The sequence below is a fragment of the Adelges cooleyi genome, unplaced genomic scaffold (genome assembly GCF_023614345.1).
Source record: "Adelges cooleyi isolate 19-005CV unplaced genomic scaffold, UGA_ACOO_1.1 ACOO_flye_CR_arks_rails_tigmint_CR_PRNA_601, whole genome shotgun sequence".
Taxonomy (NCBI): domain Eukaryota; kingdom Metazoa; phylum Arthropoda; class Insecta; order Hemiptera; family Adelgidae; genus Adelges; species Adelges cooleyi.
Window position 1 is genome coordinate 6685 of NW_026096299.1, and position 27647 is coordinate 34331.

Below are 27647 nucleotides of genomic sequence, written 5' to 3' on the forward strand. Positions count from 1 at the left end.
CAATATAAAGAACTACTCTTACCGTTAAGTTTTTTTTTATATTTTGAAGTTTATAATTACACTAAATATTGGATGAGATTATTGTTCTTGTACTAGAGAAATGCGCAACAAACCTAAGATTCTTTTGACAAATAATATATTTTTTCATCAAAATCTATTTTTGAGAACCAAAACTAACTATATAATTAATGTTAAATCGCCATTTCGTCACCGTCAACAATGTAAGTCTTTTATCTGTGCTTGAACTTTGTTTTAATTTTGTTAACTTTGTCCATTTATTTTTAAAAAACGAATTGATAATATTTTTCTATTTTTTTCCATGATAGTTTAGTCTTATAATTTTTGTATTTTGTCGAACATTTTACAAAATGACGTCTATTTCAAATGTATATAAAAAACGATTCTTTGTAGAAATATGCATGAATTTTCGGAGAGATTTTTAATAACTAGAATTCACATTTGTTTAAGTGATCAAACTCTGGCCCGTTGCAGCAACGAGGTCAACACATCAAATGAATGCGACGTATTTAAGGAATCTTTTGCTTTTAACGGTAACCTCGGGAGACATGAACTTGTCCATACAGGATAAAAGCCTTTTAATTGTAGTTTCTGTACAAATTCATTTGCCAATAACGTTACCCTCAAGAGACATGAACTTGTGCATAAAAGACAATAGCCTTTTAAATGTAGTTTCTGCAAGAAATGTAGCCAAATGTCTACTCTCCAGGCACACGTGTCCATTCACACCGGAAAGGCATTATACAAATGTAGAGTTTGCGAAAACGTTTTTTTTTTACCAATTTTTCGGTTGGAAAATACACGAGCGTGTTCACATCAGCGAAAAATCCTACAAATGCGATGTATGTCAGAAATCCTTTAAAAAAAAATATTCTCTTATAGCGCATCGTGCAAGATTACATAAATAATACGTCATAGACTTCATGTTACTATTTTGCTCATAAGAATCTTAATTTTAATAATTTTTTTGTGTTTTTCTCGTTTATTTGTTTAATTATTATAGATTGAATTAAATATTATTAATATTTATGTCTGTAACGATTTGTTAAACAGTTCTTTGTAAAAAAAAAACAGTATTAGTTAAAAATAGTTAGTACTTGAAAATATTTTTCAAGTACTAACTACAAGTACCCGTTAGCTCGGTTTTTTCTTTCTATTGAGTTTCCTTTATTTCAATGTTGACTACAGATTTATGAGAAAATTGTCAGTGCAACAATTCAAACTATAAGTTTCAAAACTGTACATTAATAAACAATAAAATAAAGACAAATTTTTCCATCCAATACTCCAAGTTTAGTTATGCATATTGATTTCCAGCAAACATAATACAAGGTCATTCATCGAAAAAATTAAATTTCTTATTAAACCCTATAAGATATTGAATGGTTCACGGTAGCTCTGTATAGTAAAAAAGAACAGTACAATAATAAAGAACACTTACACTGAAACTTTTCAGAAATAACATAAGGCCGTATAAGTAGAGTTTTTAATTCCTGCTTTCAAGGGTTATGTGTAACAGAAATTTAACTATAGTCATAGATTTCATTAAAAAAATATAGTATAAAAATTTAAATACACATATCTTTACCTTAATGGTTAAACTATTTATATTATTCGTAAAAATAAAAAAACATCACAAAATATTTTAAAGTAATTTTTTCAACAATTGCAGCTAAATTTTAAGAAATAAAATGTCTTGATTAAAAACATTTTAAAATTGCCTAATCGTTCAATGGCGTATAAAAGACATAAGTTAGAATTTATAAATTTAATATAATATATTATATATAATATCTTAGAATTCTAATTATGTAAAGTTGGCTAAACAAACATAAACTTATTACTACTACAAATTATAATAAAAAGAAAACTTCCTATACTAGATAACTTTGTAGTTATTATTTTTGAACAATACATTGCACTATAATGGTTGATAAAATAAAAAATTTACATTCATAAAACTATGAGTTGCCTTCAAAAATATCAAAAATTAGATTCTACAAAAGGTCCAACTGATGACATCATAACATATTTTTAGTACTTAATTCTTAAAAAATAATTAAATTCTAGTTTTTATAAATATTGATAGTCAGTTTCCCTATTTTAAAATTAAGATTTCCGAACATGTTTAGGCATGATTTAACTTTTATCTGAGTGTATCATTATATGTTTTTTAAGAGTCCCGGATTGTGAAAATGTCTTCTTACATACATTACATTGAAAAGGCCTTTTACCTGTATGTGTTATTTTGTGCCTATTTAGATCTCCAGATTTCGAAAATACCTTCTTACATATCTCACATTGAAAAGGCCTCTCACCAGTATGTGTCCTTTTGTGCTTATTTAAATCTCCAGCTTTCGAAAATTTCTTCTTGCATACATCACATTGAAAAGGCCTTTCACCAGTATGTGTCCTTTTGTGCATAATTAGAGTTCCAGATTGTGAAAATCTCTTTTTACATATCTCACATTGAAGAGGCCTCTCACCTGTGTGTGTTCTTTTATGAATTTGTAAAGTTCCATTTCGTGAAAATGCCTCCATACATATCTCACATTGAAAAGGTTTCTCGCCTATGTGTGCCATTATGCGATTTTTAAGATGTTGTAATAGTGAAAATGTCTTTTTACATATCTCACATTGAAAAGGCCTCTCACCTGTGTGTGTTCTTTTATGAATTTGAAAAGTTCCATTTCGTGAAAATATCTTCTTGCATATCTCACATTGAAAAGACCTCTCACCTGTGTGTGTTCCTTTATGAATTTGAAAAGTTCCATTTCGTGAAAATATCTTCTTGCATATCTCACATTGAAAAGACCTCTCGCCATTATGTGTCCTTTTGTGCTTCTTTAGAGTTTCAGATTGTGAAAACGACTTCTTGCATAACTTACATTGAAAAATCCTCTCGCCTATGTGTGGCTTTTTGTGCTTATTTAGATCCACAGATGATAATGTTTTCAGTCCTAATTCACAATGAAATGGTTTCTCAGCTGTGTGTGTCGTAATACATTTTTTAATTGAACTGGATAGAAATTCTGCAGTTTGAATTTGATTATATTTCATATTACTGATGAGTGTATTACTAAAAAGAATAGTTATAAAAATATTATGTTAATAACTTAATTGTGAATCTTTAATAAAATCTTTTGCATGTTTATACAATTCTTACTCGGTGTAAAGAGGTGGCACATCTTTGATGACTGTCAAATCCTGGGTTTTTTCAATTTCTATCACAGATACTACAAAACAATCAATATCGATTTTATCGACCTCCTGTTTAATTTCAGCCACGGTGTTTGGTTTTCTAACAGTTGTTTCTTTATTTATAGTACTTGTTGTATCGAAGTCTGATCCAACACAACTTCAAAAAACAGTAAAATAAATTATTTAACAATATTCTTAACATTTTTAGAAGGTTATGACAAACAAATATTAAGATTAGTAGTTATTCATTGAGATGAATTTATAAAAAAGTCCGATTTTTCTAATGTAAAGAACAAAAAACTTCTTTTAATACCAATACACTTTGAAAGACCCAATTAACTATCCAATTAGGCAAAAGTTGTACATAGCTAATAATTTATCAGATACTATTAGCCCAAGGCTATATCTGAAAAAAATTGTCAAGTTCGGATTAATTTTCAATACATTTTTGAAGCTATGCTTCTTATGGGACGCCTTGGCGCTGGGGGTCAACGAAAAAAAACCGTAACACTCGTTGGTGAACGCATCACTTGTGAACGGCTGGACTGATTTAGCTCATTTTTTTGTTAATGTTCGAACATTCCGAAGAAATTTTTACGGAAATATTGGATAAGTTGCCCGGAAAATTGTAAATTTACGAAGTTAACCCCTTAACGTAACGCTCGGCTTGGCTTAGTATGTATATATATATATATATATATATATATATATATATATATATATATCTATATATATATATATATATACCCGATATTAATAATAGGGGGTTTATATACCCGCTACCCATTATTAATTATCGTCTAGCAATTATTACAATAGTAATGAGGGTAGCAGATATATACGATAAAATAAAAAATATTTACTTTAATATTATTCAAATCCTTAAAATTCCTACTGATAATTGATATGTTGTACTTGTGACATAGCCGCAAAAATAGTAAATTCGCAAATATCGCAATTTCTATTGATTGTATGGATATGAAGGTAATATGTATAAAGATGTTAACCTTTTCTATACGATTGATTTTTTAGTTTGTTGACTTTGAAGCAACATTTTTCTAAAAATTTTATACGGATGTTTCTACTTAAAATAACAGTTTTGTGCTACTCAACCCAGTTATCCATGCTAAAATTTATAATTAGGTGCCAAAATACCAATTATAAACAGAAAGTCATTAAGCAAAATGTATTATCTAAGAAGTATATTTGAGAAATTATGTAAAAGTTAAACAATATTCACAGGAGTTAAATAACAACATTATTAACTTGTAATAAAAGCTTAATGAATATGCCCAAAATCGAAAAATCGAAAAAAAACCGGGAAAAAAATCGTCTTTTGACATGTAATTCTTTACAACTATTTTGATTACTTTGGTCGTTTTAAGACCGTTATATGTATCTTAAGCTCTTTTTTTTTGTTTCTAAGAGTTTTTATGGAGATTTCGTAATGAGTTACACATTTTAAGTAAAATTTTTTTCGCTTTATGAAAACAATATAAAAAAAATTCTCAAATTTTGAGCAAAAAAAACCAACTTTTTTAGACCATAAATTAAATTTTAATGATTTTTTTGTTAAAAGAAAAGAAAAATTAGTATATTTTTCAGAAACCTGAGTTAATTTTAAATAAGAAACTAGTTTTAACTTTTTTTTTTTTAATGGTGAGATATAAACAAACAGTAAAAAAGGGTGTCAAGATAAAAACTCAAAATACGATCGTGGTCAAAGTAATCGAAAAAAAATATCAAAAAAATTAAGAAGATTTCTTTCATCGTAACAGGCATGGTGTGTGATTTCCAAAATAATCAGAGGAATTTGGTCCAAATAATGGTTCGTATTATTTTTTACTCATATATCAAAATGATGAAAATAAAATGTTCTTACGCAGTTGAAAGAGTATTCACAAATTCGTCCTTGATAAGTGGTATATCTTGATTTTCTTCAATTTGTATCGTAGATTTGAAATAACAATCATTATTGATTTCATCGACCTTCCATTTATTTACAGACATGGTGTTTGGTGTGCTATCAATAAAAAAACAACCTTTTTCAGAGTAATAAGTTTATATTTTTGTATCTCCCAAAATGTATTTTTGAAGTTTGGGTTAAAGTATATCCTTATTATTTTATCATTACATGCCAAGTTATTTTGGGCATAAACTACTAAATATTATTATTATAACCCAGCATTTATTATTATATTATATTACATTATTAAGAACCATTTATCTAAGGTAAATATTCCGCAAAGGAAACTGAAGCCGGGTTTATTATTTTATGATTATATAAATGACGATCAAAAAACTGGACTTACCTAATAGAAAGTGTGTGCACGTATTCGTCTTTTACAACAGCTAAATCTTGACTATTTTAAACAAGTATTTTTTTCAGAAAGCCGAGTTAATCTTAAATGAGAAACTGATATTTAACTTTTTTCTTTTTAATGCGGAAGTTACTAATACAAACAAACAATAAAAAAGGCTGTCATGATAAAATCTAAAAATACTTTATACGACGGCCAAAAAAATCGAAAAAAAATACTAAAAAATTAATATAATTTCTTTTATTGTCGACTTTATTTTTTTTAACTTTAATAATTGTCGTATCGTAATATGATCAACAAAACTAAAATAAAAACAGTATAAACAAATTATTATACCTAAAGTAAGGACACACAATACAATTGCGATAATTCACTGAATAGAAAATATGTAGAAATAAATCAAATACTTTCGATTTTAATTACTTTTAGTTTCACTTTCTCAACAAATCGGACGTTGTCGGATAAATTGTCGTCTAATTATTAAAATCCATAGAGTAACGCTAACATCTGGCCGTCAGATATCTCCTTGGTGTCGGACTGGACTGCTTTACCGCGTCTTTGGACGAATCAGTTGCCAAAATTTTATACTTTTATTTAAAAATGAATGAAAACTCTTACGATGACAAGTTGCACTATTCGATGCAATTGTTGTGATTATCACATTTATAAAATGTATAAAGTAATTATTATTATTAGTTCTGACAGGTATTTAATCATTTTTCTTGAAAATTATTTAAAATTTTTTTTTTTAAAACACTGAAAATATATTCGAATATCGATATACATTTCTAAACTGAGTACAAGATTCGAAAATATTCCAACAATGCCGTTTACATATTTGCCATTGATATTTCTTTATCGCAATAGCCTTATATTGATTTTAGTTTCAATCATATTTCGTACAATGTTACTGTATAACCGTTTTGTTAGGTATAATAATTTGGTTACGAATTTATAATTTTATTTTGATTATTAAATACCTAATCTGTGATATTACGCTCAGAAATATTTTTTTTTAAGTATTTGAATAATTATTAAATTTAAATAAATAACTAAATAAATAACCAATTACCTATATCTGATTAACGACAATTGTAGTATCGTAGTATCGGAGTATCGTTGTAATAGTTATTCGGTAAATGGGCATGGGCAGCACTTGCCGGCGATTAATTTGATTTATAAAACATTTTACCGTATATCCTCTATTATTGGCTAAATATAATAATAATAATAATAATAATAATAATAATAAGTTATTAAGAAAACATGCAACTATTGGCCCACGCATATTCTTTTTATCATATTTCTTTTGAAATAATATTAAAACTTGTTGAAATGTTTGTGTAATACGATTGTACTATAATTATAACTTGGCAGATAGTTGGATTTCTACAGCTCTGATAAGAATAGTAGTTTTAAAAAACACCTGTATATCAACTGTTACTAGTATTTCACATGAACAGTAAAATTATAGACTATAAATTAAAGAATGTTATAGTAACTTTACTTATATATATATATATATATATATATATATATATATATATATATATATATTGTTTATTGCGTAGTTTATAAGGATTTAATACAAACGTATGAATTAAAGAAACCAATATCATGTTAAAACATAAATTTAATGAAATTATACATTATTGGTTGAGTTTAGGTATTTAGTAGTTTATTAAAATTCTAAATTAACCTGACGGCATTATTAACATAGTCGTACGCGAACCCGAAGCCTTTAAAGGCTAGTTCTTCAATTTGGTATATTTTCATGTTAAAGGTTAGGAATATATTCTCCCCGTCGTTCGCATTTCTAAGAGATGATTTTTTATGTTCCATATGGTATTTATACGAATGGCAAGATTGACGAAAATAGCTTTTCACATTTTCTTCAATATCGGTAATATTTTTTTTGATAATAGCAATTTCACCGTTTGAGTATTCTTCAAAACTTACTCTGTCGCAGAAACTCATAAAGTCTACTAGTATCTCAGACATTTTTATGTTGTATTCAATGTCTGGGTACATTTGGTAAAAATACGATACCGCACCATGCAATCGCACCAACAAATACTTTAAATTCCCTACTACTCCAAGAAAATCTTTGAAAATTTCTGAAGTGAAACCCTGATTCAATAGTTCAAAGATGTCATCGCAAATATCCTTCAACACTTTTGCGTACTTGCAGCATAAAAATTGATAGGCTAGATCAATTTTAATATTTGCATTGTGTTTGGTAACTTTCTTCATTCTGTTGGGACAGTTCTCGACCAGACCCAGCACAGACGTGTAATCGTGATTCGTTGATTTCTTTAAAATATATATCGAATCTATCGTATCGATCTCTCTCCATCCGTTATTATTTAAAATCTTGTTCATCTGTTCGACGCGTCGCATCTGATCTGGGTCAGAAATTATTATGTGCACTAGGTTTGACGGCCTATCATACTCAAAGCCGAAATCCTCAAGTTCTGCTGCTAAGAATGTATTAATTACTTTTTTTGCTTCGGCAATCATTATATTTGACGCATAATTGGCCGGTTTGCCAATTAATTTCTGAACTTCAGCCGTAGCACTCGAAATGCCGTGTTGTACTTCGTGGTACGGAGTTGGCCAACAATTATTAGTGAAAAATGTACTCAAGCCTTGCACCATTTTTGACATGTATTCTTCGATGGCTTTGCATTCGGAATTGACGTTTGATAAAATAGTTTCGGCAGTTTCATTTCCTCCCAACGAGCTACTGCCGACAGTCTTGTGGTCGTAAAAACTCTTGAAGTCGTCAATAATTTTGGATACATCTTTTTTGAACCGAGTTTTTGGTGACGTATGAACAAACCATAAAAGTGAAGCTTGCATAGGCAATAGGATGGTATCGTTCTCCTTGATTACGTTGATTAATTTTCCTAAACACTCCAAAGATTGGAAAGGTTCGTTTATCCCTCTGCACATAGGTCCTATTCCCCTCTGGTAGTCGCTGAATTCCTTTATCAGTTTAACATACCGACAACTCAACAATTGGTGAACTTGTCGAAATTTAGTATCGGCATTTCCGTCGGTTACTATCTGTGCATTCGGACCTTTTGCAATCACTTCGTTTGCGGCGACCTGTTTTGAAATCAAACAACGTCGCTCAATAATGTTCACACAATATTCCGGATCCAACCATCCAGAGTTTACTAGTAGTTGATTGATCTGGTAAACGCGATTCGCCGACGAAATAGTACTTAATAATAATAACACGTTAGAGTAAATTACCAAAAAACGTACCGCTTCCATTTTTGCACACTAAAATTTAAAACTTCTGTTCGTTGTAAAACACTTTTTTTTATTATGTTTTCAATTGAAATGGTCTGTCCTCAGTTGAAAACTATATTTTATCGTGTTAGCTTTCTATTGGTTAGAAGAAAAAAAAACATAGTTTTTTGTTCGCGTAGCAAGCACATTCGAAATGAGAACACGTTCAAGAAAATACCATTTATGTAAACAAAAATTGCATGTATTATTATTGCACAATATTTTCGACGCAATTTTTGCAATTCACAAGTGTATAGTCAAAACGACACTAAACGCAACACTTACATGCGCCTAACCAAAAGTCAATAACATTTGAAAATATGTTATATTGTGACATAGTTATTGCTCTTGAGTACAAGTTAATGTTTTATAGTAAAAAAAACCAGTACAGTGGGGACGGAGCATAGTTGGGACGGGGAGGTCACAGGTTTACAGGAATTTTTAAATCTGAAAATGATAAAATCACTTTCGAAAAAACGCTTCGATGCAAATCGGTAGTTAGTATTTTCAAGCCAGTACAGTCCAAACCAAGCACAGTATAAACCAGCAAGTTAGAAAGTTTTAAATTAAGGTTCTGTATTTACAAATGAGCATTGTAACGTGTCTGATTGGCTAGTTGGCTAGGCTAGGCTGAAACGACAGTCGATAGGGTTAAATTAGTGGACCCGAAGACGGATGGCTAGGCCGTATCTACACTTAAATATCCCTAAAGTCTCCTTTGTATATTTGCTATATCGCCTGAGGAGCTTAACAGGCGATCGTACCTCTAAATAACTTAACTCTCAAGTGTGCAACGAAACGAAAACAGGTTTATTAAATAAGTAAAGCTATGTACATATATATTACACCTCTACCTGGATCCTAAAGCGTTCTCTGTAGTTAGTCCAGGTAATGGCGGAGTTGAACGGACACACGAGTACGGGTAAAGTTAAAAGAAATATAAAATAGTAATGTAACGTGAAATATAGGTAATGGCTTTAGAATAATTAGGTCGCGGTCCAAAGATGGTAGTATGTCAACTAACTGGGCATCGGAGCCCCTGGCATTGTCCCGTGTGTCTGTTGTCTCCCCTACCTATAATGGCTTACATGCTAATCGGGGTAAACTGCTAATAATGCATATTTGGAGGCGAGTGGTAACGGGCGGCTAAATGTGACCGTTACAGCATCAAAGCGTTAATTTGAGAGTGATTTTATCCGAGAGGACTAGTACAGTAGAGTATTGGCATAATGTAATCAAAGCAATGAGGAAACGGAGAGGTCACAGGTCTACAAGAATTATTATAAATAAAAGTGATAAAATTGAATAAAATCGCTTTCAAATAAACGCTTTGATGCTCATTTGTAAATACAGAACCTTCATTTAAAACTTTCTAACTTTTATACAACTTTTAACCTTCTAACAGCGGTCGGCTGTTGCCTGTTATTTAACAATAACCTTTCATGGAGATTTTAATAATAGTATAGGAGCAGTATCATGATGTTCACGATATTTGATCTAGTCATAAAATAAAGTACTATCATTCATGACTTTTAAATACTATTAAAATATATCTTAACTTGAACACTGTAATAAAATAATGAAATATTTTATACAAAATTAGAGCTACAAAATTATAAACTAAAAAATTAAAACTAGCACGAAGCAGACTACATATCTCATATAAGATAATTTAAACAATCAAGCGTGAATCTCTTTAAATGAATAACAGTATAACCATATGCAAAACAATAGTTTTCCTTTAAAAAAATTGTGTAATAAAAAATACATTTTGGGGCGGTATACTGCATAAAAACCAACACTTAATCTGAATCCAAAAAACAACAGTCCTCTTCATAATTTGCAGGTAGTTGACCCTTATATACTCATAGTTGACCTTCGGTAAGGTAATATAACGCAGGCGATAAAATAACGAGATAACGACAGTGGTTTGGTTGTATCAGAATCATTAAGTGTCTTAATAAGTACACGGATAGGTTTTTTTCCCAATAAATCGAGTGTCTACTATAATCAGTTACACGATTTAGTCGCCTGTGATATCATGTAATAAACAAAATATTATGATAACGACCAAAAGGCCCTAACCTAACCTAACACGGATAGACGTTACAAACTGATAATTTTTAGTGTCTGTTCGTTTTTCACATCTGGTACACCGGGTTTTTAGTTAAAAAAAAAAAAAAATTGAATTTGTGTAAACTTAAAGTCAAAAGTGGTACTTGAGCACAAAACTTAATAGTATCATTCTGCATAGATGTACATAAAATTGGTTTAATGATTTGATACATTTTTTTTAAAGATTTTAGGTGTTTTTGTTAAAATATACGCAATCTGCGAAAACACAGTTTTCCGGCAATTAAAAAAAAAACTGTAGTGCCGAATTTTTCACCCGTTTAATATGTTATGGATACGTTTAAGTTCCAACTACTGTCAAATTTTCAACCTAAAAGTTTTAAAATTACAATATTTTAATAACTTTAATAAATATTGAAAACGACAAACGAAAAAAAATATATTAAAATATCTTTGTGTACAAATTCTAAAAAAAGTAGGAATGTTTAATGCGAGAATACTGTCAACAGTGATGTAAAAAATAATATTTGAGGGCAATGATATAAAAATAAAGTGCAAAAGTAAAGTGGGATTAAGGCACGAAGCATATTATAGGGTCATAGATCTATAATAATTTTCACCACTGTAAGTGATAACATCACTTTTGAAATGAACTCTTTGATATTCTAACTGTAATGGTAGAAGTACAGATGTCAATGCATATATCGAACCTAAAAATAATAATGTTTTTTAACATAAATTATTATTGTCAGGGTGAATACGATTAGGGTTGTTCGTTTGTCTATATCAATTTGTCGTCATAATTATTCAATTCTCGGTTGACTGTTGATTCTCTCTAATTGATTGTATATATAACAAGCAATTCAGAAATCAGTGGAAAAATATGTACTTTTTTTGGTGGTTTCTCTCGATTTCGAAACACTCGGTGTAGGTATCATTTTTTGCGTATAAAAGTGTTCCACAATCTATAACGTTTTAATGCTATAAGCTACAAAAATGTTCATAACTAGTTTTTGCTAGTTGAAGACACAGAACTGTCAGTTTTTTTAAGCAAAAAGTCTCTACACAATTGTTGTAAACAATTTGATTATATTAGCCCAAAGAATACAGAAATCGTAGCACGAATGACGCTATACCGAAGCATCGGTTGTGCAAGTTATTTGTGTATAATATGAATATTTTGAAAAAAATAAATTATATACATTTTATACAATTCTCTGTCGTGGGACATACAATTTTTCTTTTAACATATTAGTGTTACCGTACAAATCGTCACGGCACAAAATCTAGGTGTACTTAGCAGGCTTGTCTGTGCGATTTTGTTTACATGCTGGTTTCTTTTTATTTTATACCTAGTTGACACATACTTACAATACTCGACGGGCTTAACCAACCCACCGGCAGCAAGACGTTCGATTTTTATGTTTTTTTCTATGATATTTCATCGCTAAGAAATTATAAAATATATAAATTTATATTTTATAGGTATTCACCGTTTTTCTCATAATGATAAAAAGATTTACCGTTGTTGTATTACAGTTTACAAATTTTTATTTTGCCAACTATAAGGGATTTACATTGTTTGTCCAAGCTTAAATTTAATCATTTAAGTCATAACTGTTATTTTGTATTATTTTGTACTATTATATTTCTAACCCAAAGACTAGCTATGATAAATTAGCGGTTCAAATACGGTAACGATGACAAGGTTATCAATTGGGGTCATTATTTTTTTTAATGGGAAATTGCTGTGCTACTGTGGCAAAAACCGAAAAATATTGGTATTAAATTTAAATCTTCGCAAAGTCATGCAAACGAATTGATTGACAAAGTATAAAAAATCTAATGCTACCATTATTTAAAATTTGTTTAGGTATTATGGAATTAAAAAAAACATGACCCTATTTGGAAAAAAAACTAAATCCAAACATTTTTTATTAATAAGGGAAGAATGTAAACTTTCTTTAAATATTGAAAAAAATCTTTCTACAAGTATGGGAAACAAATTGTTTTCAAAATATCTATAGTTTCCAAGAAAACGAGTGACCTACATCAAATGGATCACGCTGTATTGTATAAGCATTTAAGTTCAAAACTACAAAGGTATATATTACCTATTAGTTTATCTATTAGGTTACCTTACATGGAAGCTTATCTATATATATATATATATATATAAATGAATTCTTACTTTTCGAAAATGCCACCGTATGGCCTCAAACACGAACTTTGTACTTTAAATGCGAAATATTTTGTTTGTAACCACGGTAACCCAAAATAAACACTTGGCTTGTAACCATGGTAACCACGGTTACTCGAGCAAATGATAGGTGATGATCGAAGGAACAGGCCGATTCTATGTGCCACGATTCTGGGGATGATTTTAACTGTTGAAACGGGATTTGAGACTGAGACTGGGACCCTCGGGTAAGAGGAGGACATAATAACTGTAAAAAGTGTCACAAAAACGATGTCACGCCGTTGTTATCTGATAAGAGATAAGAAATTAGAGATTAGGGATGGGGAAGGGAATGTGGGATTGGGAATGATTTTACTCAGCCCCGGCAGACTAAATCTCGCCGGGTCCAGACAGCTTGTAACTTGATGAAAATCAAGTGAAACTTTGATTTTTCGAACATCTTTTGTTTGTTGTACTATTTTAAGTATGCATGACGCATTAAGTATGGTCTTTTGCATAAACTCATTTATCATAATTTTTCACAGTGCAAAACTGCAAAAAATATTCTTCTTACGATATAATATTATATTGTTTGTAGAATATCCTACAGATATATGTTATTACTTATTTACATTGCTACATGCGTGGTAAAATTAAACATAAGGTTTAATAAAAAACTGCTTTTAATCACTTTTGTGTGGCCATTTTAAAATGTATTTTAAAAATTACCCAAATTTGATTTAAAATTTAGTATAGTTTGACCCGGTTACATAAGAGTTAAGAAATTGCAACCAATATACGTTACTAACTATTTGTTTTCAATGAAATTCCAACTGCAAACAAGTTACATTTTTTTTTTTTTTTAATAGCCTTTATTAAAAAATATGATGGCTTAACAAGTTACGTTACTAAATTTTTTTTTCAATGAAATTCCAACTGAATTATTAACATTATACAATGAGGCCTCTAATTTATTTGATAAAAAACATTGCAAATATTTTTTTTCAGTTAAATTAATAAAACATAATAATTTGTCTACAAATCACACTAAAATAAAAATGTTATTTTTTTTCTTAAACAAGGATTACTATTTTCAAAAAAACCTTTTAAAGTATTATTACTTTTAATTTAAAAAAAATTAACGGTTCGGCTTTAGCTGTTATTTGATTTTTTTTCAGATCCTCTATTTCAAAAATTATTTAAAATAAAATAAAGAACGATTCTTTTGGTTTGTAAGTTTTTTTTTTTAATTTTGAGTGTTTATATTACACTATATCTTGGATGTGTTGATTGTTATTTTATTAATGCGCAAAAAACCTAACATGTTAAGAACCATGTATTTGTTTATACCGGTGAGAGACCACACAAATGTACTGTCTGCGATAAATCATTTGCCTATAACATTTGCCTAGACTTCATGTTACTATTTTGCACTTAAGAATCTTGATTTTTATAATTTTTTTTTTTGTTTTTCTCGTGTATTTGTTTTAGTTATTTTTAAGCTATAATTGACGAATTAATTTTGCAAATCATCATCGTCCAACCTAACTTGATATTGTTTTAAAATGTATTTTCTATATTAGTTATGGTTTTTATAACTTTATATTTATTAATTATTATGGATTGAATGGAATATTATTAATATGTATGCCTGTAACACGATTTGCTGTCCACAACTTATAAGGTAAGTTAAACAAAAAAGAATATTAGTTTGATTAGACACAAATTTAATGTTCGAAAACTAAGTTTATAAATAATACAATTTATTTTATATCATCTAATGTCTTATCTTATAGTAAAAGGTCTAATTTAATCATCCGAGCAGAAAATATTTTTAAATTTATAATTTTTCAACATTGAATTGTAGCATATAAATATGACAAAGAGAGCAATGGAGTTTTTCTTAAATATGATGATGACAGCTAATTAAATTGGGTTAATTGTATTGTTATTGCATGTTATTTTAACGGAAATAATGGAAATAATTTTACTTCCCGGATTTATTTTAGTCAGTATGAAATAATAAAAATTCAAAATTATGGTAAGCATAATTTTTAATTACTTATAATCTATAAGTACATTATTTATTAGTTGCAATTACTATTTTAAATATGCATGTTTACATCAAGTCAAAACCAGTTAACACAATTTGTATCTTGATTTTGCATATAAATAAAAGAATAAAAGTGGCATTTTATCATTTTAATAATGAAAATTCAATAATAGGTATTCTAAATATAGTACTATATATAATATTACAGTAGAACAATTTAATATCAAAATATAACTTTCGATAATTATTATAATATAAAATGTCAAAATATAATTTAAAAATAATTCATTTGAAAATATTATTACATGATCAAAATTTGAAATTCACGCGCTAATACGTTTAAATGATTTGATAGTTGCAAAATTAAACTACCAGATAGTGCCACATGATTGTCTGATTTACTATGAGTACTTTAGTGGCCATTTTTCTGCCATGAACGATATTGGTCGTTGCCCGTTGGGCAGCCATATTATCTTTAATGCTGGTTTTTATCATAAATTTTCAGTTGTCAGAAAAACTGCATTCGTCAGCTCTTTTGCACATTTTTATTTTTCCATCACATAATAGCTGATGTAAGCCCGTATATTTTACTCACAAAATAATATTTTGTTATGTATTATTTCTCGTGTTTAGTATTTACTATGTTGAACTATCGAATGAGCTGCTAAACGTAAGTACTTTATTATATTTTAATATTGATAGTAAGTCCTGCGCAGACTTAATACAAATAAACGGCAATTTGATTTTTAATATTGTGCGCATCGCTATACGATTATTAAATATTTGTGCTGAATAAAAATCACCTAATTATGATAAACTGCTCGAATTGGGATCACTTAAGCTGTTATTGGACATTTCCATCATATTTTATATAATTTGATTAAGTATTTTTTATTCGTTTGCAGAGGAAAGAGTGTTATTATGGGTAGCTGTTCTTATCTAGGTTTAATTATCGTTGGATTAAGTATGGCTATTTAGTTCCGCAAGTACAAATGCACACGATCTGATAATTATGTTGTATGCAAATTATGTTACTTTGTTTTATTCCAAACTTTTAATTAGACATTTTGATTTTAAATAAATTATTTTTCTTATCCTTATGTTAACAATGAAAAACATTAAATTTAAAATCGGCCCTTTCGAAAAATGATTTTCAATTAAGAAATTCAAATGACTAATAAACAGATTTACCATACTTATTATAAAGTAAAACATTGAATTAATATATTCAATTCTAAGTAACAAGCAGAGTAGTTCATTATTCTAATTAAAACTTACCAAATAGTCATCTAGACTGTAAATTATTAAAGTATAAATTATTCGAATAACTTTCGAAAATATAACTTTAATACTCTTAAAGTACGGTTCTTATTTACGGGTTTTAACATGGTTTTGTGTTATATATTAGTTGTTTTACATACATTTAGATACAAAAAAAGTAGATAACTATGAAATTATGCTAGAACATTATGATTATTTATTATTTTTTATGAGAATATAGTGTAAAAAAAGTGTTTTAAATTTAAAAACAATTTGTGTAACTCTTATAACCAGTAAAAAAAATAGGGTTACATCATATATTATAGACTACATTATTACATTGATAGATTCTAATTATTTTCCACGTACTTCTCAATAAATAAATCCTTGTATAATTTAACTTGCTTTTTGTTTTTGTTTAAAACGATATAACTAATAATAAGTATGAAGAAACTAAACTCAGAAGCAGTTAATATTATAAAATCTAGAGCAGCTTTCTACTGTTTAAGTTTATTTAATCATTCATTATATCCTTTTACACACTTATCACTATAATTTTAAAAGTATATAAATGTGTTCTTATGTACCAAACATAACCTCAGTATTTACATTTTTGTTATTAGCAATTCAAACAGCGTGACGAAGATTAATTTGAAGTAATTTAAAACTAATATTTCGAAGGCAAGATAGAAATCTAGATTTACCAGTCATTATGGATAAACATATGGAACCTCTTTCCACTGGGTAAGTCTAATTTCCATCGCAATTTTAATAATGAGCTGATTGTCTTAAATTTGAATCATTTAAATGTCCAATTTTTTCTAATAATCGTGTGTGGAAAAGAGAAATTTGTTGTTTTGTAGATTAGGAGTATTTGATTTATTTCTACATACATTCTTTTCAGTGAATTATCGCAATTTTATTGTTTGTCATTACTTTAGATGTAATAAATTGTTCATGTGATGTATGCAAGAAATCATTTTCACGATCTGAAAATCTGAAAATGCATAAAAAAACGCACACAGGTGAAAAACCCTTTCAATGTGACACGTGTAAGAAGACATTTTCACATTCTGGAAATCTAAATAAGCACAATAGGACGCATATAGGCGAAAAACCTTTTCAATGTGAGACATGTAAGAAGGCATTTTCACAATTTGGACAACTAAATTACCACATAAAGACACATACATGCTAAAAACCTTATCAATGTGAGATTTGTAAGAAGACATTTTATCATTCTAGAAATCTAAATATACACAAAAACTCACATACTGGTAAGAGGTCTTTTCAATGTTAGATATGTAAAAAGACATTTTCACAATTCGGATGTCTTAATAAGCATATAATGATACATTCGGGTGAAAGGTTTTCAGTGTCAATCATGCCCAAATATGTTTGGAAATCTAACCAGTTATAAAATAATTAAAACTGTCTGGGGTAACCCGTACATTTTTTAGTAAATACATTTTAATATTCTATTTGTTTTCTTTCATTCTATTCTTTATATATTGTTGTATTTAATTGCCATCAACTTGTATATATTTTCTGAATTGTATTTTAGTTATAAATCTTAATAAAAACTAGAATTTACTAATTTAAACTAATTTATTTAAAAATAAATTGCCAACAGTATGATATGATTCGATATATTTGATTCGATCTTGTGCAGAACTTAATTTGTGATATTTTTGCATGCAACTCACATTTGTAACGTAAATATAAATGAGAACTTAATAATTTAGTTTCATGTTAAATTATTTATTTAATCAACCCCTAATGTTCAAATAGAATAACTACAAACTATCTGGTATAGGGCGTTTATAGAGTTTGGTTTTTAATCATAACTAGTAGTAGTAACAAGTGTATGTATCTTTGGCCATGTTTACATAATTAGAATTCTAAGTTCTATTAGTTCTAATAATTATATTTGTACAATAAAAATCGTACTTGAAAGGTACTTTATTAGACTAAACATTTAAAAAGTTTACCTATTCTCCTTAAAAATCTATAAAAACGCAATAAAAGGTGTTTGTGCAATTTATTTAAAACTACACACAATATATTTTTTTTTTAAATAGTCAAGTTAGACCTAAAGGTATCCGTAACTCGGGTTGGCTTATTTTCTATATTTACGTAACGGTCATTGAAGGACAAAGTAGGTGTAGAGTGAACATTTTTTTTTAATAACTATATCAATATTATTAATTGAGTAATAACGTTTCAAATTATTTTAATCAAAACGCTTTAATTTATGGAATTATCTAAATAGTTAAGTGTTAATGACTTTTTTCATTGTAAATTGTAGTTTTCATAATAAAATAGATTTGCGCAAAATAAAAGAGTTTTAAATTTGTAATATCACAACATTTCAATAGTCAATAAAAAAAACTATAGTTTCTTTTAATAAAATATTTCAACAAAACAAAACAGATAATAATTTATTAGCAATGCGTGTATCAGGCTTGCCTAATCAGAACGCCGTCCTATTGTGTTATTATTATCACAATGAAAGCTGTATGTCGTTATATGTAATCACAAACAATACAAATAAAATATAATTAACAAACTTATACTTATTCTTCAATTCTTTGTTATAATATAATTGTTAGTCGTCAACGAATATTCATGCAAAAATGTGTACATTAAAGTGTTAAGCCATAGTTATTTAAAATAGCTACTACAAAAAAGAAACATTGATATGAGTGGTTTTTGATAGAGACGTCAAAAAAAGTACACTATGCTATAACTTGATTTTCCAGCATTTTTATGAAAAACTTTTTTATGGAAGATTTTAACTTGAAAATACTTTTTACATGATGTGTTAAAAAACACATTTCGAATATTTTCGCCATATATGAACCATACATAGATTGACATGTTTTCAATAACATTTATAAATTATTTTACGAAAAAAATCTTTATTCGAAATAATAAAAACATGTTTAGATTTATTTTGAAAGGGTTTGGTGGACGCGTTCAAGGATGTTGTAAATATAGTTACTCCGAGGAGATTACCTGTCAGTAAGATGCTGGCGTTACTCTGTGGATTTTAGTTATTCGACAACTTTCTGTTGGCCGGCGTCTGATTAGTAAGGTTAGTTAAAAGAAACAGTAACTGAATTTCAATTATCAGATCATTCGGGGGATAAACCATTTAATTGGGTGACAACAAATAAACAAAACGATAATAATATTGCACAGAACAGCGAAAAATCATTGAAAAATATGAAACCATGTGATTCTAAAGAAACATATAGTAGTATTTCGATGGGCTACAACGAAAACACAATCGATGGAAACACGATAAGGTAATATGATTTATTTAAGATACATTTTTTTTTATAACACTATATCTTGAATGTATTTATTGTCCTTGTATTAGGGAAATGTGCAACAAACCCAACATAAAAGTCGAGGTAGATATTATTTGTGGTTAAAGGTTCGAACCGGTTAGTTTGCCTAAAATTGTTATGTTTATCGGTAGTACTATATCTTAAGAATTTCCATACAAATGTGGAAACAAGTGGACTTTTATAAAATAAGATATGGAGCGAATTTTAAGTTGAAAAAAAAATTTTCGGGTGTTTTTTTCGATTTTAAAGGGAAAGATATAAATAACTATATTTATAGTCTTGTAAAGTACCTTACAGGTACGATTTCTGATCTCAAGAGCTTCATACGAAGAAATCGGCGCAGTGGCTTAAATGATATCGTGGGTGACAGAAATATAAAAAAGCAAAATAAAAACACATCACTTTAAGTACAATACCTTCTCAGCTATCGCATCGGATCTAATAATATTTAACATTATTTAATGTAATCTAAGTCCTTCAGTTTAACAATATACAGTTTCATAATTTTTTTTTTTTTCTATCCTTTTATAAAATTCAAACAATAAAACATTCTTTGTTAAAATATGAATTTTCGAGCCTTAATAATGATGGTTAATTCCTGTAATTCACAATTATCCTCCATACTTTCTCAAGTTTTTTTAACAATTAACAAATTCTTAATTTAATAATACAATTTTATTTACAGGAAAATGCGCACGCAAGACAGCATGTCTTATGACATCTCTAAAAATACTGTACTCAACCCTTATATGTTTTTATTATAAGATCCATTGAAACTACCGTTGTGTTTTCCAAACTTGATGAAGGGAAATTCGTTTTTTTTTGCATTTATACATATTTTAATAAATGTAAGGAATAATCTACTAAGCAACTTCGGTCCTTCGAATAAAATTATTTTTTAATAGATTGACAGTATTAACAATAATATTTAAGAAATCCAAATGTCTAATGAGCAATTTTTATTAAAGTATAAAATAAGGCATTAAATTAAAATACTAAATAGCAAGCAGAGCTGTGCATTATTCGAACATAAAAAGTTATCTAAATTATCATCTAGGTAAAAAATGATTCTAATGAAAATGATTCGAATAACTTTTAATCATATTCAAGTATATTGGAATACATTTCTAGTGCGGTTTTCAATTCATTTTATAAAGAAAACATGATTTTGTATAAATATGAAGAAAAAGAAATACTATTTAACTACGCTGGAAATTTATTCATACTGGACCAAATCCTTCGAGTGGCAACTCTATAAATCGAAAACTTGTCAGGTTTTAGAACTCAAATGTATCCATAACTTAATATTAGACGAAGGAAAAATTTTGAATTGATTTGATATATTTCTGTTTCAGTTACTTTCGTAGTGTTATATTATATTATATTGCTGGACAATATCACAAACAGTGGTATTATTGTTGCTATATAATGTCAATGATAACAAAATAAAACAAATTAACATTTTTATCGTTTATTGTCATCAATTTTCGAGAGTGAAACACCTAATTAAAACGTGCAATTAGAATTTCCCACCGGGAGATAGCTGTTCTTTTTCGTATGTGACTCTTTGAGAAAAGACAGAGTTGTAATATGTGATTTACTAATTTATTAATAATAAGATCACGCCGAGCGGCGATTATAATTCCGACCATAATCGGTTCCATTTGCATATCAATCATACATTATATTATAATACAATATATATTCACTTGACGTTAAAGTAATACTAATTAATAATTACTAATTTAAGTCGGTGTTGTGCATTTATAGATAATCGTAAATGACGACAAGACAATAAAGATAGTTCTCAGTAATTAGTCACTGATTAATAATGCATTAATTTCATTGCGGCAAATATCGATATCAAAAAGAATGATCTCCGGTAAGTTTGTTATTATTATTTTTTAATTTACACTAATTTTAGATTTAATGATATTTTATTTGTTATTATTATTTATATTTAATATACTTATTATTAAAACATGAATAGTGTGTGGGGGGGGGGGCTTACGGGCATTTGCACCAGCCAATTTTAAAATAATAATTATTAAGAGAAAATTTAGTATCTTAATAAAGTCATAGCTAATGAACAAATAAATGAAAATTCAAACGCTAAAAAATTGTTTATTTTTTGTCTACAAATGTATGTAATTAAAAACATTATATGGTGCCATTAAAAAACTAACTAAAATCACCTTTTTTGGCCTTCAAGGATTGGAAAAAAATATTGTTCAAAATATTAATATATTTCGAGAAAATTAGTGTCTTATCCTTAATTAATCACTCTATGTACTACGCTATTATTATATATAATATTATTGCATTTATTACATGCAATTGATTTCAAAAATTAACCAAGGTCGAAAAAAATGAGTTATTTACAAATAATCTGTTAACGTTTAGTATTCACTCTAATAGTCTGTTTGTTTCAGGAATGACATATGTAAAGCAACAACACACCTCCAGAATGAATAATTGCCCAGAGTAGGCAAAAAAATAATTTTTAAACATTAAAATTTTTTTAAATAAATATAATATTATATTTTACTTAAGTTTTTTTATTTTTTTCCACAAGCCGATATGGGGCACCAGACAAATATATTTTTATAGAATCTGCTGTTTTGTCATTTGTGGCTTCTTAATGGTTTTTCATATTTTTAATAGATTCTGTAACACAAATTACAATATATGTTCTAAATAAATCAGTGTACCACCTAAAAAGTATTAAATAACTTCTATAAACGAGGCATACAATACTTAATGGTATCGGACATTCAGTATGATGGTACTTACTAGTGCGGTATCTGATTACATTCCTGTATTAAGTAAAAATACTTTATTAATGTAGGATGTACTATTTGATTATATTTATTTTGTGTTCGTCACAGTTAATGATTTAAAAGTTTTATTAAGTTTAAACTGAAAAAAATTTATGTGTTCAGCGTTAACTGTTATTTGATTTTTTGTAAGATTCTTAAAGAAATAATTACTAACAGGTCTTTGACCTGTGTTTATATTTTACATTTCATTAATAAAAAGTTAATTAATAAAATCTTTACAATAACTATAAATCTCATAAGCCACACTTTAGATTCTTTATTTAAAAAATTACTAAAAATAATATAAAGAACCATTCTTACCCTTTTTAAAGTTTTTTTTTTACTTTTGATTTTTAAATTACTTGTTGTGTACGTTTTTTGATTAATTTACTTATTTTATGAATAAATTAGTATGGTGGTTAAATTTTATCGCAAATAAAATAACAAATTCAAAGAAAAATCCTATCAATTTAAAACAACCATTATTCTAGTAGAAGGGCCATTAAAAAGGGTAAGATTACTGCGTCAACCATATATTAAAACATACAGAAAACTATATTTTGTTAACATTATAAATCGTTTATTTAGGTTTTAGCATTGGGCATATCATGTTCAATGGTATTAAGTATTTAATAATAAAAAAATGTTGTTTACTTTAAAAATTATTATAATCTGTTGGTTATTTTATTATTTGTTTTGTAGGAAAAATTATAAAAATCAATTTTACATTTCCCGTATTTTTAGTTAAGTATTGTAATTTATTAAGTATGTAATCAATAAAATAATTAATAAAATAAAAAAAACATTTTCTTTCAATAAAATATTTGGTATATTCAAATTAGGTTAAAAAAACCAAACAGATAATAATTTATTAGCAATGCGTGTATCAGATTTGCCTAATCAGAACGTCGTCGTATTGTGTTATTATTATCACAATAAAAACTGTAGGTCGTTATGTGTAATTCCATACCATACAAATAAAATAGAGTTATCTAACTTATACTTCAATTCTGTGTTACAATATAGTTGTTACTCGTCAACGAATATTCATGCATAAATGTGTATATTAAAGTGTTAAGCCAATATTATTTAAAAATAGCTACTACAAAAAAGAAACACGTTGATATGATTGGTATTTGATAGAGACGTCAAAAAATGAACACCATGCCACATAGCTTACTTTTTCAGCATTTTTATGAAAAAAAATGTTATGGAAGATTTTAACTTGAAAATACTTTTTACATGATGTGTTAAAAAACACATTTTGAATATATTCGCCTTACAAACTAAGTTTTTTTTTAAATTTGTAATTTTTAAATTACACTATATATTAGATGTAATTATAGTTCTTGTATTAGAAAAATGCGCAACAAACCGAAAAATAAAAGTCGAGGTAGATATTATTGATGGATGGAGGGTCGAGTCTGTAGTTGGAGAAAATTGACCTCTTGACATGCCGACTTCTCCAATTGATGAAGGAAATCAACATTGGTAAGAATGTATGTTTTAATAGATACAATAATACTCATACATAAAGTAACAAACAATATACTTTATAAACTACATACTAAATATAATCTTTATAATACTAACTATAAACAACATACTTGTCAATAAGAAGTAACCGGTTTTTTTATATCTGACTTTAACGTATTGTTGTATTATTAATACATGTTATTACAATTTATAAAAATGTACGTTTATAAAATTAAGGAATAATTTTTTATAATTTATATAATTAAAATTTAATATCATAACTAACAATTTTGTTTATGAAATAAAATATGTGTTTTACTTATACTTGTATTATATGACGTTTAACAGTTTTCTTTTTTCATAAATTACTTTAGTACTAAATATATGTTACTAAAATGTCTTTGTAAGTCAGTTATTTCGTTTTACAAATAATATATATTTTCATCAAAATGTATTTTTGAGAACAATAACAAATTATATAATTCATGTTAAATCGCCATTTTGTCACCGTCACTAATTTAATTATTTTATCTGTGCTTGAACTTTGTTTCGATTTTGTTAACTTTGTCCATTAGTTTTTAGAAATTGATGGATAATATTTTATGGATAATAATTTTTGTATTTTGTCTAACATTTTACAAAATTTTATCAATTTAAAATTTATATAAAAAACGATTCTTTGTAGAAATATGCATGAATTTTCGGGGAGTAATAATGATTTTGAATTACTATAATTCACATTTTAAGTGATCAAACTCTGGGCCGTTGCAGCAACGAGGTCAACACATGGAGTAGAGACGATACGAAGTGCTATAAAATGAAGACTAAGAACAAAACGATTAAAATAACAAAGACAATTTTAAATAAGTCCCGATGTATGTAAGAAATCTTTTGCTTTTAACGGTAAACTCGAGTGACATGAACTTGTGCATACAGGAGAAATATCTTTTAATTGTAGGTTCTGTAAAATTTCATTTGCCAAAAACGTTACCCTCAAGAGACATGAACTTGTGCGTGCAAGACAAAAGCCTTTTAAATGTAGTTTTTGCAACATATGTATTCACACCGGAAAGGCATTATACAAATGTAGCGTTTGCGAAAAAGTTTTATACTAATTTTCCGGTTGGAAAATACACGAGTGTGTTCACACAGGCGAAAAGCCCTATAAATGCGATGTATGTAAAAAATCCTTTAAAAACAAAAATGTTCCCTTATAGCGCATCGTGCAAGATTACATAAATAATACGTCATAGACTTCATGTTACTATTTTGCTCTTGAGAATCTTAATTTTGTAAATTTTTTTGTGTTTTTCCGGTTTATTTGTTTCAATTATTATTTAGCTATAATTGACGAATTAAATTTGCAAATTATTATCATCGTCTAACCTAACTTAATATCGTTTTAAAATGTATTTTCTATATTATTTATAACTTTATTTTTTAATATTTATTTTGGATTGAATTGAATATTATTAATATTTATGTCTGTAACGATTTGTTAAAATAGTTCTTTGTAAAAAAAAAAACAGTATTAGTTCTTTCATACAATCATAGTTACAGGATATAAATACCGTCATCAACAATATTATTATAATGAAAATATTTTTCAAGTACCCGTTAGCTCGGTTTTTTCTTTTTATTGAGTTTTCTTTATTTCAATGTTGACTACAGATTTATGAGAAAATTGTCAGTGCAACAATTTTCAAACTATAAGTTTCAAAACTGTACATTAATTAACAATGAAATAAAGACAAATTTTTCCATCCAATACTCCAAGTTTAGTTATGCATATTGATTTCCAGCAAACATAATACAAGGTCATTCATCGAAAAAATTAAATTTCTTATTAAACCCTATAAGATATTGAATGGTTCACGGTAGAATGATCGCTCTGTATAGTAAAAAAGAACAGTACAATAATAAAGAACACTTACACTGAAACTTTTCAGAAATAACATAAGGCCGTATAAGTAGAGTTTTTAATTCCTGCTTTCAAGGGTTATGTGTAACAGAAATTTAACTATAGTCATAGATTTCATTAAAAAAATATAGTATAAAAATTTAAAATACACATAACTTTACCTTAATGGTTAAACTATTTATATTATTCGTAAAAATAAAAAAACATCACAAAATATTTTAAAGTAATTTTTTCAACAACTGCAGCTAAATTTTAAGAAAAAAAATGTCTTGATTAAAAACATTTTAAAATTGCCTAATCGTTCAATACCGTATAAAAGACATAAGTTAGAATTTATAAATTTAATATAATATATTATATATAATATCTTAGAATTCTAATTATGTAAAGTTGGATAAACAAACATAAACTTATTACTACTACAAATTATAATAAAAAGAAAACTTCCTATACTAGATAACTTTGTAGTTATTATTTTTGAACAACACATTGCACTATAATGGTTGATAAAATAAAAAATTTAAATAGAACTAAACTTCTAAATTCTTATTTTTGCTTACATTAAAACTATGAGTTGCCTTCAAAAATATCAAAAATTAGATTCTACAAAAGGTCCAACTGATGACATCATATCATATTTTTAGTACTTAATTCTTAAAAAATAATTAAATTCTAGTTTTTATAAATATTGATAGTCAGTTTCCCTATTTTAAAATTAAGATTTCCGAACATGTTTAGGCATGATTTAACTTTTATCTGAGTGTATCATTATATGTTTTTTAAGAGTCCCGGATTGTAAAAATGTCTTCTTACATACATTACATTGAAAAGACCTTTCACCCGTATGTGTCTTTGTGTGCTGATTTAGATTTCCAGATTGTGAAAATGTCTTCTTACATATATCACATTGAAAAGGCCTTTTACCTGTATGTGTTATTTTGTGGCTATTTAGATCTCCAGATTTCGAAAATACCTTCTTACATATCTCACATTGAAAAGGCCTCTCACCAGTATGTGTCCTTTTGTGCTTATTTAAATCTCCAGCTTTCGAAAATTTCTTCTTGCATACATCACATTGAAAAGGCCCTTCACCAGTATGTGTCCTTTTGTGCATAATTAGAGTTCCAGATTGTGAAAATCTCTTTTTACATATCTCACATTGAAGAGGCCTCTCACCTGTGTGTGTTCTTTTATGAATTTGTAAAGTTCCATTTCGTGAAAATGCCTTCTTACATATCTCACATTGAAAAGGTTTCTCGCCTATGTGTGCCATTATGCGATTTTTAAGATGTTGTAATAGTGAAAATGTCTTTTTAGATATCTCACATTGAAAAGGTCTCTCACCTGTGTGTGTTCTTTTATGAATTTGAAAAGTTCTATTTCGTGAAAATATCTTCTTGCATATGTCACATTGAAAAGACCTCTCACCTGTGTGTGTTCTTTTATGAATTTGAAAAGTTCCATTTCGTGAAAATATCTTCTTGCATATCTCACATTGAAAAGACCTCTCGCCATTATGTGTCCTTTTGTGCTTCTTTAGAGTCAAAGTTAACAAAATCGAAACAAAGTTCAAGCACAGATAAAATAATTAATTTATTGACGGTGACAAAATGGCGATTTAACATGAATTATATAATTTGTTATTGTTCTCAAAAAAAGATTTTGATGAA

General features: G+C 27.8%; 1 protein-coding gene across 1 annotated transcript; it reads right to left on the reverse strand.

The window, feature by feature from the left end:
• Nucleotides 1–1405: 1405 nt before the first annotated feature.
• Nucleotides 1406–27492, reverse strand: LOC126844049 (zinc finger protein 271-like). Its single transcript, XM_050581899.1, has 4 exons — nucleotides 27399–27492; nucleotides 26744–27321; nucleotides 2253–3018; nucleotides 1406–1416 (listed from the first exon to the last, which is right to left on the reverse strand). Exons 1-4 carry the CDS (start codon nucleotides 27490–27492, stop codon nucleotides 1406–1408), a joined length of 1449 nt encoding a protein of 482 aa, XP_050437856.1.
• Between the last annotated feature and the right edge of the window lie 155 nt (nucleotides 27493–27647).